The sequence below is a fragment of the Marmota flaviventris genome, chromosome 4 (genome assembly GCF_047511675.1).
Source record: "Marmota flaviventris isolate mMarFla1 chromosome 4, mMarFla1.hap1, whole genome shotgun sequence".
NCBI lineage: Eukaryota > Metazoa > Chordata > Mammalia > Rodentia > Sciuridae > Marmota > Marmota flaviventris.
Window position 1 is genome coordinate 105,137,625 of NC_092501.1, and position 23,355 is coordinate 105,160,979.

Here is a 23,355-nt window from a genome sequence, read left to right on the forward strand (position 1 = left end):
TTTTTTCTAAGTACTTCATTAAAATTAATCAGACAAGCAAAAACATTGGAGCCATCATAAGCCATGAACTTTCAAACTGGAGCTTAATTATCCACCCAACTGCTTTTGTTGAATATTCTTATTTAGAAACAAATTTCTAGACATTTTATAAGAGCTGTCAAAAGAATTCAAGAGAATCAGAATCATTTTTCTTAGAAAAATATATATTGAATTGAGCTTGTTCTGAAAATGATTCCTAACATAAATTTTCAGACAGGAAAATGCTTAAATCTAAATCCAATTTTGTTTGCTACTTAAATATTTGAGTTTTAGGAATTTTTAGGTGGTATACTTAACACCCACATTGAATTTAATAATTACATGAAAGCATATTTAAATATTATAGTCAGTATTTCAGCATTTTGCATATTTTCTGTATCCTAATTAATCTTTTTTGACTTGCATTGTTTCAGGGAACTGTGGCAACCATATGGGTAATCATTTGAAAGACCCTGATTGACTAAACTGACAGTTCAATTTAAATCAACAATAGTGTTAGAATAATGGAGTTGGTTTTGTCTTTAAGCAAAGTGTAATATTATTTTGCAGGTTACTAAAAGTAATCTTTATTATGTCAGTGTCTTTTTCTCTATAAGTTTGGCTATCTTAAATCTTGATTTAATTAACTCACAAATCAATTATAAATCATGAACAGTTAAACAATCTTTTGTGAGCTCTTCCAGCAGGCTGCAATGAGACTATTTCTTTAATATCTGCTACTATTAAGCACTGGATCTGGTATATGTCAAATGCTCAATTAAATGTTTTAATTTTGAAAACTGGATAAAATTAATAATGGCAATATTTCATAAAGTCTATTTTTAAAGGATTTTATCTAATGTCAAGTTAAGTCATGAAATTGAAATAAATCCTTTCTTTCCTTCCTTCCTCTTTTCTCTCTTTTCTCTCTTTCCTTATCAAAGTTAATAAAACAAGAAATTAAGTGTATAAATGTCCTACTTTCAAGGGACGAAAAATCTCTATTGTGCATTTTAAATATTGATTTATGCCACAACAGCTGGACTGCAATCCTTTCTCTTTCTTCTTTCATACCTATTTTATCTTTGCCAACAGCAGTATAGTAACAAAAAGGAAGATGTAGTTTCCTTCATTAGTGTATTTACAACAATGAGGATTGTGATTCTTTTCTACATATGAATTCTTGGAAATTTCTCACCTTTTTCTTTAATGAGAAAATAATATAATCATATTTGTCAGATATTTGTTTAGCATAATTTCATGCATATTTTGTCTCTTAAGTCCTAATTATTTTGATTTAATAATTTAGATGAGTTATTTAAAACCTATTATATACAGATTGATAAATATATAAAGCTATCTATATTTAAATAGTAAGTTGCAACAATGTTTAAAACATATTGAATAGGACTACAAGTTTTTAAAATCGGCTTTACTAATCTGCTAAATATGAGAATATTCTCATTTTAAGTTTCTTTATAACTAAGTTCAATCTTATGTCTCCAGAAGGTCTTATATCTCCTAAAGTTTATAGAAACTGCTAATCTTTAAGCAGACAAATTTTAAGTTGTGAAAGAGTAGTATTAGTATTTCAGAGGAAAAGGGAAACACCAAATTCAACCTCAGAATAAAAATGCATGGATTTTATACTACAATATTCAAATGATATAGATATTAGTTAATAAAAATATATTTGTTCTAGAATTTATTACAAGTAACTTTACATTATTGTCAATACTTTTTAAAAAAATCAAGTTAGAAAATCCATGAAGCACCAATTTCTATAGAAATCATTTAATTATATCAATTTCAAATTTCCGCATTATCTTTGATGGAAAGTTTTCTCTGTTCTCTTTATGATGTGTAATTTCATATACTTACTTCCTTTCCTAAGGGAAATACTTACTTGTTTTCATTCTTGGATAAAAATTATCTGTCACCATTGTTTGCTTTAAAGGGTTTTGGTTTTTTTTTCAACACTGAATACTGAAAGAAAAATCAAGGCACAGGGGATTGCAGTCCAGCTGCTGTGGCATAAATCAATATTTAAAATGTACAATAGAGATTTTTCGTCCCTTGAAAGTAGGACTTTTACACACTTAATTTCTTGTTTTATTAACTTTGTCTGAGAAGGACTTCACATTCAGCTTGGGTTTCTGTTTAAGTTTACTGGTCGACAATGGGGTAACAGAACAGTCATGTAACCACAGTTTAATGTTTGCTTCTTCTGCCCTACTGGAGTTGCTGAAGCTATGGATTTCAAGAATGGACAGCAACCATATTCCTGGTTGAGTTAGCGAACACATTGCTTCCCTGGTGTCTACTTCAGCAAAAGTGTTTCTATTTTAAAGCCTCATTAAAGAAAAAGATGAGAAATTTCCAAGAATTCATATGTAGAAAAGAATCACAATCCTCATTTTTGTAAATACACTAATGAAGAAAAACTACATCTTCCTTTCTGCAAACACTTACTTACATGATTGTAGCCTTTGGCTATAATTGTGGATTGCTTAACCTCTCCCATGCATTTTATACCATAATTCAGGTACCAGAAGCTTCTGTCTTTAAACTGTCTTTTATCATTATATTCTATTCTTGGTTTCCAGCTGAGAATGGCTTTCATTCTGAAGATACCCACCAAATGTGTTGATTTTGCCAAACGGATCCGCTGTATTCAGTCCATCTTCAAATATCTACCGTGCGCCTTTGGTCCCCAGGGTGAAGTACTGCCCGGGTGCATTAATAGCAGAATGACAATGTAAGTGTCAGGATGGTGGCATCATCACACTTAGACACCAGCATCCCCATTTCTTCTATATATCACTACAGAGAAATTAAGGCTAAAGGTTAAAAGATGCGGTATATTAAATAATTCAAGCTATTAACCTGCAACCTGCACACCAATGGCAGCCTATTAAGTTTGCACTGCCATCCTTCGTGTTTGGTGTTTACTGATGTTAAAATATAATGCCTGTTTGCTTTACTTTTATTGCTACACAGTAATGTAGTGAGGAAGGAGGTTGAAAAAAAGGTGACAGGACCTATGCAAGGGGACAATAAGAGCAGCAGACTCACTTGCATAAAGAAGATTGAAGCCTTCCCTCCCTCCCTCCATTTCTCGGTATAGGCCCCAGTGCACATCTGCGTCACTTATGAGGGAGGAGGAGGCGCTGAGGCAGAGAGAAAATTGTACTGTGAGGACCTTGACAGCTTCACGGAGGGCTTTTCCCTTTGCCTCCCTATATTTTTCTGGCATATTTATTTTTTTCTTTTACAAACTGACTATCTAAAAATCACACCTTCTCGCACTGAAGAAAGCATTTGACTTTCTCATAGATACCAGCAAGCTATCAGAGCATTCTCCAAGAGAGGCCAGGGACAGGGGAGCAGGTGCACAGAGAAGACTGCGGGTGCGCTTCTTGGCGACTTGGGGCTCTTTCTCTCTTGGCGCTTTCCAGGCACTGAACTCTGAGCTGCAAGGACAGGAGCACCGGCACCTTCCGGACTAAGGCTCTGCCAGGAGCTTACCCCAGTGAGGTGTATCCAGCTGCGGCCACCTCCCGAGCTTCCCAGCGCGCAGACCTCCCTCTCTCGCGCATCTCCAGCCTCGGGGTCTTTCCTCCTGGCTATAACCACTGGGTCCCCCTGCGAATATCCCGGATTCTCAGCCCTTGCCGTCCCACTCCTGCCTCTGCGTCCCACCAGTGGTTCCCTCCCGCCCAGGTCCACAGAACCCGATCTGAGCTGCGCCGCTTTGCCGCCAGCTCTCGGGTCTTGGCAGGGCACGCACCCGCTTGGACTGGTTTGGCTCGGGAGGTGCACAGGGCGCATCCCGCTTTCTCCTCCTCCGCCCCCAGGTTCTGCTGTCCTCTCCTGTCTGCTAGTCAGCCTACTTTTGCGCCAGCTGCGGTCCTTTTGCCTTTCTTGCATAAAGCATGTCAGGCTCTGGGAGAAAAGACTTCGATGTGAAGCATATCCTGCGACTCCGCTGGAAACTCTTCAGCCATCCTTCGCCGTCCCCAGGCAGCCCGGCGGGGGGCGGCTGCCTGCAACAGGACAGCAGCTTCGAGCACTGGGGACCCAGTCAGAGCCGCCTGCTCAAAAGCCAAGAGAGGGGCAGTGTGAGCACTTTCTGGAAGAAACCTTCCTCTTCCTCCTCTTCATCATCCTCCCCATCCTCTTCCTCCTCTTCCTTCAATCCACTGAATGGCACCCTGCTCCCAGTTGCTACCAGGCTGCAGCAAGGGGCTCCTGGACAAGGCACCCAGCAGCCAGCCAGGACTCTTTTCTACGTGGAGTCCCTAGAGGAGGAGGTGGTGCCAGGCATGGACTTTCCTGGACCACATGAAAAGGGGCTGGTCCTGCAAGAGCTCAAAGTGGAGCCAGCCAACTCGAGCCAGGCAACAGGTGAAGGATGTGGACACAGGTACAGTAAGTCCCCCTGGGGCATCTGGAACATTCCAATTTCCACTCATTTATCCTCTTATTCTCTTGTAATTAGTAAGTCTAAAACGTTCCACGTTGAAAATTTGAGTGAAATTTCAGCCTGACTTTTATTAACCAAGTTAAAATCCCATTAAAAGTTTGGTCGTTAATTTCTATTGGTTCATACCTATTACTATATATTTTTTTTCCTTTTATTAATTTTCATTCATAACTAAAAATTTAATACACATGCATTTTGGCAAATCTCCAAGTGGAATGATTCTTTTATTTCTCATATTGCTATTCCATCATCTTCTGTCATTAAATTATATCAATCATCCCATTATCTGGTGGCAGCTTAAATTGGCCTTAAACATCATCAAACTGCATTTCATATACTCACTTAGTAACTGACTTAACATTAGCATTATTATCTAGGATCCCTGTGGTTTGAATCTGTATTCCAGGAATAATGAGATGGACAAAAAACAAGGCCAATGGACAATAGCATTATTTTACTTCTGCTCCACCCCCAGACAGGGTTACTATTCCTTATGCCAAGTTCTCTTTTTGTCTTTATACTTTTTGTTAACTTTTTTGTTAATGTTGTTGGAGATGTTGGGAATGGAACTCAGTGCCAGGTGCATGCCAGACAAGCACTCTACCACTGAGCTGCACAACCAGACCCCCAGCCCACTTGTGTTCGCTTTTGCCTTTTTTTCAGAGTAAGTCTTAGAATTAAAACTGTTGCTGATCCATTTTGCATTCTGTTGCTGTGATTTGCTGGCTTACTATTAGAAGTGTGGATGTCTAGTAAGCAGGTGAACATTTATATCTAGTTTATTTCTCACATTGTACTTCATAAGTGTTCTGCTACTTAGAAGACATAGAAAATCTTTTCAACATAAAACTCTTGAGTTTTACATTTTTAATAAATTAAGTCATTATTATTCTACACTATATCATTACTAGTTTGTGCATATAATGAGGATATGAAAGCATTTGCATTTAGATTCATATGATATCAGAATACATTATCAAAAAAGAAATACAGAAAAAATACAGCAAAGGGATAATGAATATGTTATAAAATATTAACTATCAAGAACAAATTAGAAATATAAAACACTTCCAAATTTCATTTAATTGAAGCAAGGTATTATAAAGTTGAACAAGTTTTAAAAGAATATATGAAACAAAATACTGTATGTAGGTACTATTTATGCTGACAAATGTGATGTTAGAGATACAGAAAATTTAACTATAATTGTATTATTATGAATGATGTGGATTTTAATTTTAAATTTAAGAATCATGATGCATTTTAGTGTGATAGTAAGACCTTTAATATTAGATTATTATATTAAAAGAAGAAATTTAATTTTCGATTTTCAAGTATGTTCAAAGTTTTCTATATATAGGAGATCTAAATCAAAGTTTATTCAAAGTAATTATAACTGAATCCTATGAACATTATGAACCTATCCATTCACTTGATACTTATAATTTTTGAATTGTTAAAAGAAGACTTTTTAGGTTTTTAAATCGTCTTCAGTTGAAAAGATATAAGTGATTTGGGGGAGAGGGAAACTGTTCACAAATACTTAGCAATGCACCTTATATATTTTCAAGGAAACTAATTTAGTCAAACATTTTCTAATCACTGCTTTAAAAGCAGTGATATTTTGTGAGTCAGCTCAGGAAAAAAAACATATACCATATATATGTGTATGTTTGTATGTATATGTGTATGTACAGGTATATATGATGATTTTATAAATATATAAAATCTATGTATATATTTTAAACATTATATATATATATATATTTATATGCATATGAATATATGTGTGTGCATAAACAGATACATGAAACTTTGAATCTTCAAATCACCTGGAAATATCTGATCTTCCAGGAATATTAATGTTTCATATTTACAAAAATAGTTTGCTGTTAGCACATGTAAGTCTGTGAGGCATGTTTGGCATCAACAATTTATGAAAACTTTCATACAAGTTGGAGGATTTAAAAATACTAATGAATTACTGATTTAATGGATTATAATACATTTACATATATAAAACTAAATTACTAATAGCTCAATTAGGAACAAAACATTGATTAGACTTAGCTTACTTTAGAATATATTTCATTGTTTTTAATTCACAGATTTTTTTATGTGATGAGAATTCTGAAAATAACACATGTACCAACCCAAATAATCTTTACTGGTTTTCAATGGTGCTTTATGGAATTCTGCATCTATAAGTATGGAAAATAAAAACTACTTTTATCTTTAAATTCTTATTGATAAGCAAATGATTTAGATTAGTCTAAATTTTCTGCTAGACAAATTTTTTAGAATTAATAGTGTTTGATGGTTTTTGTGTGTTCTTAAAGTTTCATAGAGTATCAGTTTTATGTTTATGATTGAGAACTACACTAGAAAACTCATCAATTAATCATTAATAATATATAATAATTTAATATATGGTAAGAAGAGGGTTCATTTCCCAGAAAAGAGAGCAGTTCCAAAGTAAAATACTGTATGGAAATTTTTTGTAATTCACAAATGTATGCAAAATAACCAGCAAAGTGAATTCAACTTTTTTTTCTGTGACTACACATCTAGGAAAGCTACATAGTGCTTATGATGATAAGTGAGTACAACAATATCTAAATCTTATAATAATAACTTTTATTACTCAGATCACTATTATATCATCAAAATGTCATATTTAATATTTAGTATTTTCTTTTATCTATTCTGACTTTTTGATGATTTAATCCCTGTATACAAAAAGGGGTTTGTCCCTTCTTTTTATTCATTTGCTCTTACACTAGTTAGAAATATTGTTTCAGACAAGAATGAAGAGCTAAGCTGTTTAAACTTGTTGTTAGAACTACAGATGGACTTAACTCAGCAGAAAGCTGCCCCTTATCTCATAATTCTAGAAAGGTCTTACTACACATGGACCTGAAACATAAATGTAGCAGAAATACAGAAATGAACAAAATTTACTGCCAAAATGCAACATTTAACTCACCCACCCCATACTACACCAACACCTATTATAGTATCCCACCATAAACAAATATCTGTACTCTATTATCTTGATCACTGTATAGAATAAGTATACGTTTAGTTACATTGGTGATTTATGGTATTATTTTTTCTACTTTTCTGTCCAAATTTAGGTTAGAAAGTATGGGATTCCCTGGAATCACATATGTGTAAGGTGGATATTTTGCCCAAAATACCATATGCAATAAAGAAACCAAAGAGTAATATTTACATTATTGTAGTTTACAGTGATGTGAGAGAAGATGTTTCATGTTTTAACTGTTTACTATTTTCAATTTCAAATTCTGAAGAGTGCAGTTATCAGATTCCATGGTTTTAGTTGCTATCCATAAACTATATTTCCAGATTTGCATCTAAACTTGCGCATCCCCCAACCTCTGGCCTCATGCCTAACCTTGCTATCTGACATCTCAGATAGATGTACAAAGACTATTTCACTGCAATGTGTACAAAATTGTGTTTCTAATCTCCCTTCCATTCTTATTCAATATCCCTCTCTCAGGGAATACTGCTCCATATAGTAGGTTGTATAAGCAACATATTGTCAGCATCCTCTTTTCCCCTATTTCAATATTCCATAAAACCCTGCCATTTGACTTAGAGAGTCTCCTTTGTGTCATCCCACATCTCTTCATCTCTATTTTTTGCACCCAATCTAAGTTACTATCCTTTTTAACAAAACTGTTTATTTTTCCACCTCTTCTCCATCTTGCCTCCTGTAATCCATTCTCTGCACAGAAATCAGTGAAAATGATAAAAGGAAAAGCTGAATCATTGTTCTACTTCCTTGCTCCCCTCTCCAAAGAGTTTTTACCATTCCCTAATCACAATATGCACCATGGAACATTCCCTAATCACAATGTGTACCATAGACATCTTGGCCCTTCTCCTCTGTGGGCCCTTTCTCATCAAAATTCCCATTGGTCTCTAAATTCCAGACTCAGTCCTTATATTCAATTTTTCACTGTCCCTGGGCTTCACAAATTTGCTTTCTCTCCTCATACAGTGGTTCCCCTTCCTTCAACCAACTCTTTCCTGAGTTTACCAAAATTCATCATGGAGACGTCTTGAATAAAAACACTGTACCATTCTAAGGGAATTATTTCTTGATCCCCCAAACAAATTTGTACCTCCTGTCTTATGTTCTTAGTGTAAATTCTCTATCCTTTTCTTCAACTCTTATTAAAGCTCCTGTCACATGTTAATTTCTATGTTGATTTGTCTGTAAGTGAAATTGCCAAGTGGAGAGGACTATCTGTTTCTCTTCACCTTATCCCTAACAATAGAGCATGTAATAACTCAATGAAAACTGTTGAATGAACAAATATTTGCCATAATAATATTTAAAAACATGATTAATAACTTGATTTTTTCCAGATTGCATATTGAATATATTATGTAAGCTAAAATTTATAACACTCTATTATCCTGATACAATTATGAATCTCTTTGGTATAGTAACTTGGGTATTATATAAATAGACTGCTATTACATAAAACCGAACTAGAAGAAATTATATCTTCTTAGGAAAGAAATTATTTTATAAATTAAGATGAGTTTATCAATATTTCATAGTGTTCTACCCCCAAATTCCACAATTTCTTGGCACTGTATCCTCTGAGCAAGTTTGCTTTAGGCAAACTAAGAGTATAAGGAAAAAGAAATAGAACCACAAAGCTGGTTTTGCAGGCATTCAAACCCCAGGTCTATCTGTAAGAAATTTGTGAATATCATATAGCAATAAGATGAAAAACAAATTAAAACTTTTATTTATAACAAAAAATGCAGATTAAAGGACAATATTCCAGTTTTCATATATAAGTTTCTAATGAATATTTTATAAACTCTATTATTAGTATCCCTAAGGTATTATCTTAAATTATTTAAGAAAATCTCCCTATGTAATCAAAATAAGTATTTGATTAACACAAAATATAATTTTGTTCAGACTTTGTATTTATTTTTCCATAATTTGTGTCTATGTAGCTTAGAAGTTTGTAAGAGCTACAAGCTGAATTTCCTTGGCTTTGAATAAGAACGCTCAAAGAATGTACAGAAAACTGATCTATATATTATTAATTAACATTAAGTTTCACAACAGTTAAACCAGTATCAAGTTATTGACCAATATATCACATTACTGATTTATCATACCATCTAAAATAATTTTAGGTATTTTTGTAGTCATTGTACAAAGCAAATGCCCTGGAATTTACATATTTGTTTATTAAATAATAATTAACTGATCTTTTTAAAATTTAAGGTACATTATTTAAATCTTTGAAGAAAAAAACTGATGAAGACACAGATGATTTGAGCATAATTAAACATGGTTTGAAGATCTTGAAATTCAAATATTGAATGAAGCACTAAATGGGTTTGATGCCTCCTAATTTTAGTGATTTGGGGGCAGGATATGAAAATAGGCTTATAGAAATGTTAAATAAAGCTTGGCTATTATACAATTGTCCCAAGAGAATGATGTGCTATGATTTTAGGACCCTAAGCGAAATGAATTTTGAATGTAACATCTGTAAAGCAGATCATTTTAACTAATAGATCCTAATAGAAATGATCTGATATTAAGAAATGATCTGAAATTCTTCAATAACAATGAAGATGGAATTAATATTAATTATAAATTGTTCTTTCTCATTTTAGGTGAATGAGAAAATATTATAAGATTATTCAGAAGAAAAGTATGTTATATGTAGAGAGATAAGGATGATGGACCATTTCTCATTGACAGTAATAAATGAGACGACAGTGAAGTAGAACCTTTACAGGAGTAGAACTGTCCATTTAGAATTGTGTACACACTGAAGATATTTTTCAAACTGAGAATAAAATCTTTTTTAGATATAGAATTTTTGAAATAATTCATTAGCAACAGGTAAGTTCTATAAGAAATGTCAAAAGAAAGAATCCAGACACAATGAAAATGATATGACACACAATAACTATACAAAAGAATTAAGAACACCACACAAAGCAATAGTATGGTTTAAAAAAAACTCATAATATTTTTCTTATTTAAGTCCGGAAGATTCATAATATAATTAATTTTGGATTCATAGTATAATTAATGTAGAATTGACCAGAGAGAATAATGTGCTATGATTTTAAGACCCTAGGTAAAATGAATTTTGAATGTAACACCTGTAAAGCAGATCATTTTAACTAACAGATCCTAACAGAAGTAGTGATTTTAAAAAATGATCTGAAAAAGAAGACTATGGTATTAGACTTTAACCACATGTATGAAATAAATATGTGGTAATAACAGAATTCAGATTTGGAGGAGAGAAATCAATGTATAGTGTTTTAAAGTAAATGTGTATTGATACATCACTTAAAGGTAGTCTAAGGATATGTTATAAATCCTAAAGTAATCACTAAAATTTAAAAAGTGGTAAGTATTTAATAAATCAAGAAAGAAGACAGGGAAAATGATTCTGTAAAAATCATTCAATTAATCTAAAAAAAGAGAAGAAATGATAACAACGAAAAGATGCAACAAATAGAAAACACATAGCACAAATGACAATCTGACTCTTAACCAGTACCTATAGTAAATGTAGCAGTCTGCACCTCCATAATCAAAATACAGAGAATATCAGATTGGGCAATTAAAGCCTAACCATTACACTGTTTACAGAAAATGTAATTTAAATTTAAATAAAGCTGATTAAAAGTAAAAGAATAAAATTATTTGACTTGCTAATACAAAACAAAGAAAGTCAGGGTGGACATATTAATAGCAAAGTACTTCTCAAACCAAAGACTCTCTGTCCAACAAAGGGAATCTATTCAGTTCTTATCCCTAGATTATCAGGTTGAAAAAATAAGTGTGTTCCTTCTAAGGTCAGGAAAAATATGAAGATGTATTCTTTCACCACTTCTACTCAGCATTGCATTCAAGATATAGTAAGCTCAGTAAAACAAAGATAAATAAAAAGCATATATTTTAGAAACAACCAAATAGAACTATTTAATTTATAGACAAATTGATCACGTACATAGAAATGAAGAAATAAATTTATTTTTAGACATAATTGTCTAGGAAATTTTTAATGGAATCGTGATAGTATTAATACAATAAGAAGAACTTAGGAATATATAGCACACAGGATATGAAGACCCATAGACTGAAAATAACAAAACCAAGTGGCAAGAAATTGGAGTCCCAAAGAGTGATAGTTATACCATATTCATGAATCAGAAAACTCACTATAATTAAGTTGTCAAGTATCCTCCAGTTGATTTATAGTTCTAATAATTCCCCCCAGAAAGTCTCTATAAGCCATTTTTGGTACAAATTGACAAGATTATCCTAAAAATCCACCCCCCACACACACACATTTGAAGGATCTGGAATAAACCAAACCATTTTGAAAAAGATAACCTAATTTAAGGACTAACAATCCTGATTTTCAGACTTGTTATGAAGCTATATTAATTAAGATAATGTTGTATCAGTGTTGGAACATATTTTAATACTAGTTATGTAGTAAAATAATATTCTACCATAAAAAGAGTAAACTTATTATTCAACACTAAGATTAATTGAGAAAAAAATATTATAGTGAGGCAAAAGCTCACTCTACTTGAAGTCGGATAGTTTTATTTCCTCAATTCTATGTCAATGATCAATTTGACTGCAAATGAAATAGTTCTATTTGTTTCTAAAAATATGTTATCTATGTATTGATTATCTATGCTTTGAATAAAAGTTTAATTCTAACTTACTTCACATCATATATTGAAGTCAACACTTCTTGAATTTGATGTACAATCCAAGGAGCCGCTGGCATTCGCCTTGCAGAACCTGATGCTAAAATATGTGCCTTGAGTTTTCTATGCCTTCCTCTTGGCAGCTGATGAGAAAGAAGAGAAGGCAGAATAGTTTTACATAAGAAGCTCTGCACAGCAAGAGCAGAAGGCTTTGCCACATAACCACAAAGGATCTCTACCTTTTATTTTCATTGCCAATGCTGGCAGAGCATCTGGGGAGCAGGGATACTGCCATGAGCTTTACCTCATGGCTCAGAAATGAATGAGCTGTGCTATCCAATGCTGACTCCTCTTAGTGTTTTATCAGAGGACTTGGAACCACTACTAAATAAAAATTTTCCTACAGAGAGAAAGAGTTCATTTTTCACTCTATCATTTTGTCTTAATGGTTATAAAATATTTCGATTTAATTATTCTAATGACTTTTGAATAGCCTGTGGTTTTAAACTGATTTTTTAATGGAAGAATTCTTTCCACTGTAAAGTTGAATATGTATTCTATAGAAGCTCTCAAAACACAAGTTAAAATCTTTTCTGAATGTATTTTTTGTTGTTGTTTTTACAAAATAGATGCACAGTTTGGACTTTTAACTCACATTGAAGACTGACTTATATCTGTTCTTACCATATGTCCTCTCACATTTCATGTAGTTCATACAAAATTTAGTCTAAGTATGAAAAGTTGCTTCATATTCATCAATAAATTCTAGAAAAAAATTATAATGCCACAAATTTAAAATATATAATGTATAAATATTAATAATTCTTTGTAGTTTGTATTTTTATGATAATAATATTGTTTGCCTTATTCTAATATGTTGTCATCTACAGTTGCAGGATATGACAGAAAGAAAACTGGCTTAATAATTAGAAATTTATAATTCTAGAGTAAAATCTGCCTGTTTAGGAAAATGTCACCATTTAGTCATATGAATTGTTCTTTATCTTTTTTTCTACTGGAATATGATAGAAAGACACAAAAAATCCATCATTTTAAAATTCTTTCTATCTTGTTACCATTAAAAATGACTATGGCTCTATCATTGATTCTACTTGCTAGCTAGCATAACCACATGAATTGAGCTGTACTTTGGCTATTTAAGGTTTGAATTCAAGTCTATTCTAAACACTTTAGTTATATGGTGGGACAAATATACCCCAAGGAAACACTAAATATTCTTTCACTTAGTGAAAACTATTTTTAACTGGTTTCTTTCTCTTTTCCAAGACAAATATGCCAGGCTACTGGGGTACAAGAAGGTCCAGTAAAGGTTCAGAGTGAAAATTTTGTACTAAAAAATTAACAGGTAATTATTTACAGAAATTAAACTTGTGATATACCAAAATATACATATCAAAGGGGATGTTCAAAGTAATAGAAGAGGAAGTCTCCATAAGGGACTTAATGAAATTCAGTTCAATCTCAATATGTTCACTTATTAAGAAGAGGAAAAACTGTCAAGTATATTACCATGAACATGTGTAAAAATCATGAGTTTGGCTTGCTGATTAAATCATGTTTGAACAAGGATTGGCCTTCTTGATCTCATTAAGGACTTTAGATTTTACTTACAATAAGGATGAAACAATGATGTTCCTGATGAAACTCAAACTTTGGTCAATCTTTCTGTTATAGCATGGAAGATGGACAAGAGAAAAGAAAGGTGCTGAAACTGAATTTAAAAAGTACATTAAAATGTTTAGATAAGAGTCTTAATAAGGAACTATTATTTTAAAAAGGCGTAGAAAAAAGACTTTGGAAAATAAAATACCACAATTGATCCCAGCGACTTGGGAGGATGAGGCGAGAGGATGGCAGTTTCAAAGCCAGCCTCAGCAACTTAGTGATTCCTTAAGCAACCTAGTGAGAACCTATCACAAAATAAAAAGGGGCTGGGTGTGTGGCTTAGTGGTTAAGTACTCATGGGTTAAATTCCTGGTACCAAAACAACAACAGTAAACATAAAAAAAAAAAAACCAAATATTTTCAATTAATTAAAGGATTATTTGTAAAAGAGGGAGAAGTGAAAGGGTTCCTACAAGTTTGGATATGAAAATGAGATTTTTCCTTCTTGATGTTTGGTTGTGATTCTTGTTCTATGAAGAGAACAATGCAAGAGATTGGAAGGTAGGAAACAGTTTTATTTTATACAATCTGAATCTGATAAATGACATACATTTATTGTTCAGGCAGAATAGTTGGACTAGAGTAAAGAAATAATAGAAATAAAAATTTAGTAAGCTGTATTTAGAAAGTGAGTTGAGATTTAAGATTCCACATGAAGAATAGACATGGCAAGCTGGATGCAGTGATGCACATTTGTAATCTTAGGGACTTGGAAGACCCTGGGCAGGAGGATCTCAAATTAAAGGCCAGTCTCAGCAAGTTATTGAAACCCTTTGTCAAAATAGAAAATAAAAGGACTAGGGATGCAAATCAGTCTTAAATCACCTCTTAGTATTATCTCCCAGTTCTGAAAAAAAATACAAGATCTGGACATTGAAAACATCAAATACGTGGTCATCACAGGACTTGTGGTATTGCTCAGTGATAGAGTACCTGTCCTGGATTTGATCCCTACTACTACTTTCCCCTCTAAAAACAAATAAACCAGCAAAAATATGTGGAAATGAGATTGACATTGGGATGATATGGCATTCTAGAAACTGAGAGCAAAAAATATTTTTGATGAGTTGTCTATCACAGATTGAATATGCTCAGGATTATAGTTGGAATTAAAGGAGTGTTGATGTCTTTGATGGATTAGAGTGCAAACTAATAGCAATGTGAGGTGCATTACACAAACAAGTCACTTGAGTCTTCAAAACAAAAAATGCTTTTTTTCCTGATTATGAAAAAAGGTTTATAGTATAGTCATAGAGAGGAGAATAGGAATATCCTACCCATGGAAAGTTACAAGTTAGACAGAATTACGTATGAAGCACTTTTAAATGGGACAATGCAACTTTGAGACTGACAATCTCAGGAAATCAACTACACTAAAGATATAAAGCTTTATATAAATTAATTTAGGAAATAACAATGAAAAATAAGGCTTGCAGTTTGTGTGATGGTCAAAGATGGTTAGATTAAGGAGCACAAGTAAGATTAGAAAGGTAAAGTCAGTGATGAAAAATTGATATAGATGGATCTATTATTCAAGGCCTCTTTAGAGGGTTTCATTATAACCACATATCTCACCAAGAAGTTGAGATATTTTTGCAAATGTTAGACGGGGTATGTACAACACATTTTGAATAGGCTTAGGACCAGCTATGACATCTGTGGAGTTCAAAGCAAAACTAAAACTCATTGCTTCTTTTTGAAAAGAATTAAGTATTTAGAGACAGTAGAACATGGAAGTAAGCATGAGGGTCCTTCTGATCATAAATATTTTTGTGTCTGCACACGTCCAAACTCTTTAACTGACCTTGAAGAGAATTGTGACGATAACACACTGCGCTAAAATAATAACCTTTCATCATAGTATTAGGAGAAAGATGGTTCTGGGAAAGCCAAGAAATGAAAAAAAAATCACTTCTGGTTGGAAGAGTTACATCTTGAATGAGTTTCAGTAAATAGAATTTATAAACATATATAATATATAATCATCAAGCTCTTAAATATTTATTTATACATATGACTTTATAATATATTAATTTGGGATAATAAATAACTGTTAATAGATTACAATACTTCTGAAACATTCAACACATTATTTCTTTTAAAAGAAAGATGATTAGAGTGCTGGAGTTATGGCTCCAGAGTTATGTGCGCTCAGCCAGCACACATGAGGCACTGGGTTTGATCCTCAGCACCACATTTAAAAACATAATAATAAAGGGTTTTTTTTTGTTTTGTTTTGTTTTTAAAGGTGATTAGAAACCAAGAAGGACATACAAAAGCTTAGTCCTTAGGTCTTAGGGAAGTTTTGACAATAATGGAAATATTTGTGGACTGTCATAATTCTACTTCAAAATATTTTTTCAATATTAAAACATACTCCTATAATTGTCTATGTGAATATGACCACATGAATTAAATAATTCTTATTTCTATTTCTTTAGAGAAAAATATATGGGTGTCGGTTTAAATTTCCTTTGGATTTATTCATTATGCACTAGGTTGGAGAACTAAATTGATCTAAAACCTAACAAAAAAGAAGGGGAGGTGATGAAAAGTCATCATTGTACCCAAGGACGCCTGCCACATTAACGTGTTTACCTCTGGCAAATAAAAGGCTTGTCGCAATCTCAGGTAGAATTTCTCTTATCATTTGTTACTGATTTCAGTTATCTTTTATTGAGAGGTAAATTATAACTTTTCCTTTTAAAAATTATATATTTCATTAAAATGTGCAGATAATCAACTGAATGAATAAATGTTGGCAATTATTTGGACTATGGATTTTTAGATAAAAATGGGCCAAGGACCTGAACAGACACTTCTCAGAGGAGGACATACAATCAATCAACAAGTACATGAAAAAATGATCACCATCTCTAGCACTCAGAGAAATGCAAATCAAAACCACCCTAAGACACCATCTCACTCCAGTAAGATTGGCAGCCATTATGAAGTCAAACAACAACAAGTGCTGGCGAGGATGTGGGGAAAAGGGTACACTTATACATTGCAGGTGGGATTGCAAATTGGTGCGGCCAATTTGGAAAGCAGTATGGAGATTCCTTGGAAAGTTGGGAATGGAACCACCATTTGACCCAGCTATTCCCCTTCTCGGACTATTCCCTAAAGACCTAAAAAGAGCATACTACAGGGATACTGCTACATTGATGTTCATAGCAGCACAATTCACAATAGCTAGACTGTGGAACCAACCTAGATGCCCTTCAATAGATGAATGGATAAAAAAAAAAAATGTGGCATTTATACACAATGGAGTATTACTCTGCACTAAAAAATGACAAAATCATGGAATTTGCAGGGAAATGGATGGCATTAGAGCAGATTATGCTAAGTGAAGCTAGCCAATCCCTAAAAAACAAATGCCAAATGTCTTCTTTGATATAAGGAGAACAACTAAGAACAGAGCAGGGAGGAAGAGCATGAGAAGAAGATTAATATTAAACAGGGACGAGAGGTGGGAGGGAAAGGGAGAGAGAAGGGAAATTGCATGGAAATGGAAGGAGACCCTCATTGTTATACAAAATTACATAAAAGAGGAAGTGAGGGGAAAGGGAAAAAAACAAGGGGGAGAAATGAATTACAGTAGATGGGGTAGAGAAAGAAGATGGGAGGGGTGGGGATGGGGGATAGTAGAGGATAGGAAAGGCAGCAGAACACATCAGACACTAGTATGGCAATATGTAAACAGTGGATGTGTAACCAATGTGATTCTGCAATCTGTATACGGGGTAAAAATGGGAGTTCATAACCCACTTGAATCAAATGTATGAAATATGATATGTTAAGAACTATGTAATGTTTTGAACAACCAATAATAAAAATTAAAAAAAGAGATGAAGTTGAAAAAAAATAACTCTGGCAGTTAATATTTGTAAAGAAGGTTGCTGCAAAGTATCAGAGCTTTATTTTGTTATTAATAAATGGCAATTTAGAAAAATGTGGCCAAATCTTAAATGTTCAATAAGAAATATCTAAAATCCTTAAAGCCCTATTACAAAAATACTCCTACTTAAAAATTCTGGGATTTAAGATTATGGTCAGATTTCAGATGATCACTGAGTTTTTAGATGATTTTATAACAGCTGGTATACTATATATTAATTTTTCCATTTTAATTTATACATGTTATATAGGGATAAAGTACAATACAATTTTAGATCACCATAATAAAAGTAGATTTGTTTCTACCCAAATGCAACATCCAAAATAATCTGAGAAAGAAAAATAATCAGTAAAGACAATCAAATATAGTTGTTGTTAAATACCAGCAGTTATTTTGACACTATAAAAAGGCAAGACATCAAAGGAAGTCACAAATACAATATGGATGAACATACATAATATATAACATGAATATATATATATATATATATATATATATATATATATATATATAATGCATAATATCTATTTATATTTATATAAATATTTGGAATATATTTAACCAAAACAATGTGAGTTATACTAAAAAAATATAAAGGGCCTTTATATCAAAAATGGCTTACTGAGAAAATTAAAGATATGTCATATGAACTTTGGTACATTGGTAAATATTAATTTTTAAGATGAAAACTTCTTGTGATATAATAATAAAATGATAACACTACAGAAAACATTCAAAATACTTCAGAATTTTTAAAACAAGCAGATTGAGAAGTGAAATGATTATTTCAATATCATCCATATGTTCAGTAGTGTATGAACTTACCAAACCAATTTTTAAAAAGGTCAACTAGTGTACTAGGTCAAATAGAAAACTCTTTTAACATAAAAAATTGAAAAGTATTTAACAAATTACTTTTTATGTTTATGATCTAACAAACTAAATCTTAATAATTTAAAGATTTTAACAATTAACTCTCTTCTGTAAAAAATAAATTAATAGATATGCTATTTTACATAATCAATATATTGAATTATATATAGTTTATAGTAATTTAAATTAACAGAAAAAAAGAATGCTTTAAATTTAAACTGTGCAATTAGTTTACAGCTAATTGCAGAATTAAGAATTGAATAAAAAATAACTACCACAATGAGACTTTAGTTCATACCTGTAAGAATTTATTGTGTTAGCCAATTTTGTGTCACTGTGCTAACAAGAATAACTTAGAAGAGTATTAAAGCTCTTATGACCCAATCATTTCTCCTCTGAACCTTCTTGCATTGTCTCACAGATGAGATTTTGGGGGACATTTCACCTCCAAACTATAACAATGCACCACTTGCTTACAGTTACCACCTAGTCAGTACATTTAAACTAGAATTGATTGATAAGGTTACAGCTCTCACAATACAATCATTTTACCTCCATACATTCTTGCATTAACACAGTAGCTTTTGGGACACACCTCATACCCAAGCCATAACAGCTATTACCAAAATGACTAAAGGTAACAAGTACTGCTAAGGATCTAGAGAAAAGGGATCCCCAGAAACTGTCATTGTGAATATAAATTTGACAATCATTATAGAAAATTGTGTGGATGCTCTACAAAGACTTAAAATATACATTCCATATTATTCAGCAATCCCACTGTTAGGTACATATCCAAAGGGTATGAAATTATGATACACATGATATACCTGCACTCCAGTGTTCCTGAAGCATTATTCACAGTGTATGCAGTATGGAATGAACACCGGTATCCACTGGGGGTAAATGGATAGAGAAAATGTAGTACATATACACAATGGTATACTATTATTTACCCTTTATCTAGAAGAAATCTTTCATGTAACAACATGGATGAACCTAAGAACATTATGCAAAGTGAAATAAGTGAGGAACAGAAAAACACTTATATGTGGAATCTAAAAAAGCTGATCTCAGAAAATAGAGTAAAATGGTGATTATAAGATGCTTTGAAGAAATTGAAGGATGTTCATCAAAGGACACAAAATCTCAGAGAATAGGTTCAAGAGATCTATTGTATAGCATGGTGACTGCAGTTTATAATAAACATATTGTGTACTTAATAATAAGTAAATGAGTACTTTTCTCACCACAAAATTAGGTAATGCATATATGAAAGTTTTTTTAACCATTCCACAAAGTACACATATCAAAAAATATCATGAGTACACTGTAAATATATATATTTTTCTTGAAAAAATTTTCAAGTAATAAAAAGGGATATAGAAAACAATGACTTCCTGCATTTTACCAGAGAGAGAGAGAGAGAGAGAGAGAGAGAGAGAGAGAGAGAATTAGAAAAGAAAATATCCAAAGAGTCTAAAAATGAAATTGACAAAAATGTTCTCAAAAATAATGATATAGGAGGGCTGGGACTGTAACCCAGTGGCAGAATGCTTGCCAAGCATGTGTGAGGCACTGGGTTTGATCCTTAGCACCACATTAAAAAAAAAAAGGCATTCTGTCCATTTACAAACACAAAAACAATAACATAGGAAAATATGCCTAACAACCTGGTCATTTAAAAATATGTAAAACTCTGGCAGTCCTGATAGAAAGGAAGAAAATATACTTTATAAATAAGTAGATCTACAGAGCCACATATAAATAAAACTATGCAAATAGAGAATATTATGTAAACAACGTGTCAACAAACTTCCAAGTACATTGCTTTCTAATGAAATAAGTGTATATTATCAAATACATCCACAATAAAGGGAGAAAGTATATACTTTCATAGTTTCATAAATTGTTAATAGATAAATAAAAGTAATACACAAATAAGTAAAGTACATGGCCTAAGTTATATCTCTATTTAACTTTTTAAAAAAGAGAAAATTCCTGTGATATTTAAATGATTTTAATTATAACCATGCTGAATTATAATATTAATGCCTTTTTAAATAACAAATTAATCACAAAATATCATTAAATAAATTATATAGATTTATAAAAATTCTAACACATATTAGCTATCTAGCAACATATTAAAACAATGAATACTTGTATACCTAAATATGCTTTTTTCTCAACACAATATCAATATACAAAATTAATGCTATCAGACAAAACAATTTTTAATTACATCAGTAGTTATTAAACAAAAAATCAAAATTATTAAATGTTTTAAAAATGGAAACAGTTTCTTTTTACATTTTTTATTTGTTCATTTTAATTATACATAATAGTGTGATTCTATTTTACATAATCATGCATCCTCACAATATAACAATATAATAAAATCAATTTGCTCACTACTGCCTCCCTTTTTTCTCTCCTTTTTCCACTTCTAGGTCCTCTTGTTTTACTGGTCCCTCTTCTATTTTTATAAGATTTATCCCCCCTTATTTCTCTCCCCCTTTTCTTTTTCTCTAGCTTCCACATATTAAATAAAACATGAAACCTTTGATTTTTTGAGATTGGTTTAATTTGTTTAACATAGCGCTCTTACATTTAATAACTTCATTCTACTTTATAACCTAGATGCCCTTCAATGGATGAATGGATAAAAAAAAAATGTGGCATTTATACACAATGGAGTATTACTCTGCATTAAAAAATGACAAAATCATAGAATTTACAGGGAAATGGATGGCATTAGAGCAGATTATGCTAAGTGAAGCTAGCCAATCCCTAAAAAACAAATGCCAAATGTCTTCTTTGATATAAGGAGAGTAACTAAGAACAGAGTAGGGTCGAAGAGCATGAGAAAAAGATTAACATTAAACAGGGATGAGAGGTGGGAGGGAAAGGGAGAGAGAAGGGAAAATGCATGGAAATGGAAGGAGACCCTCAGAGTTATACAAAAGTACATACAAGAGGAAGTGAGGGGAAGGGGAAAAATAATACAAGGGGGACAAACGAATGTCAGTAGAGGGGGCAGAGAGAGAAGAGGGGAGGGGAGGGGAGGGGAGGGGGGATAGTAGAGGATAGGAAAGGCAGCAGAATACATCAGACACTAGTATGGCAATATGTAAATCAATGGATGTGTAACTGATGTGATTCTGCAATCTGTATATGGGGTAAAAATGGGAGCTCATAACCCACTTGAATCAAATTGTGAAATATGATATATCAAGAACTATGTAATGTTTTGAACAGCCAACAATAAAAAATTTTAAAAAAATAAAATAAATAAATACAATGGAAAAATTAAAAAAAATAAAAATAAAAATAAAACCCCATTTTTTAAAATATTTCATGTATTCCTTATCCATTCATCACTTGATGGTCACCTAGGCTTTTTCTATGCTTTGGCTATTGTGAACTGTGCTGCTATAAATGTGGGTGTGCATGTATCCCGATAATATGATGACTTTAATTTCTTAGGATATACACTGAATATGGTATAACTGTGTCATGTGGTGGTAAAGGATTTTCACCAAATATTACTAAAAGAAAACAAAGCAAAAAGAACACAAGAATTGAAGGAAGCTACAAAAGTTATAGATTTTTTGTGTATAAAATTTTTAGAGTGTACACACACTCACACAGTATGGTGATATATATTATAATTGTGAATATTTAATAAAATAAAAAATGAACTAATATTTTAAGAATTGAAATAAAAATAAACATTATTTGAAATTATATTCCCAGAATAATGTGAAATAATGTTGAAATCTTAGGAAAGAAGAGAAATAATGAATAATTGGGATATTATTTCATTGTTAGATTTCCTTATACCATTAACAGGCACTTAGAAATATGTGTGGAACAAATATCTTATTTACTGTCTAACAATAAAAAAAACACACACCAAAAAAAAACCACAAAATACTTTGGAATAATAAAAATACTTTATGAGATTTTAAATGAGATTCATAAAGTTATAGTAAAAGTTTCAAACTAATAAGTGATTACAGAGATAAAATATATTTCTAATTGAGGATATAATGAACATTAAAATGAACATTAAAATTGTTACAGAATTGTCACATTTATTCTAAAGTAAACATGGCAATTAAATATCCTAGCAAATCCAAGAATGGAAATGATACCTTTTTTGTTTTATTTTGTATTATAATTTCCTTTTTTAAAAAATCATTTATGGATTTATTGGATTAACACTTCTTTTTAATTTTACTGATTCTTTCTAGTTATACATGAGAGTAGAGTCTATTTTAATATAATTATACAAGCATGCCATATCTTACTCTGTTCCAATTAGGATTTCAGTCTTGTGGGTGTACATGATAGCAAGATTCACTGTGGTATGTTCATATACGTACCTAGGAAAATTACATCAGATTCATTTCACTCTTTCCTTTTCCTATCCCTCTTCCCTTCTCTTCATTCCCCTTTCTGTAGGCCACTTAATCTCTCCCCCACCCCACTTTATTGTGGGTCTATTTCCATATATGAGAGAAAATAATCAACCTTTGGTGGGTTTTTTGGGGGAGGGGGGAGAGATTAACTTATTTCACTTAGCATGGTAGTCTCCAGATCCATCCACTTACTGGAAAATGTC

The 23,355-nt window shown here is 32.2% G+C and overlaps 1 protein-coding gene across 2 annotated transcripts in view; it reads left to right on the plus strand.

Annotated features, from left to right (window-relative positions):
• Positions 1–3,953: 3,953 nt before the first annotated feature.
• Klhl1 (kelch like family member 1) overlaps positions 3,954–23,355 on the plus strand; it is a 377,975-nt gene continuing 358,573 nt past the window's right edge. For both annotated transcript variants that reach the window (XM_027938066.3, XM_027938067.3), the window contains exon 1: positions 3,954–4,444. In XM_027938066.3, the coding sequence (XP_027793867.1) occupies positions 3,954–4,444 (491 nt within the window). The remainder of the gene's footprint in view (positions 4,445–23,355) is intronic.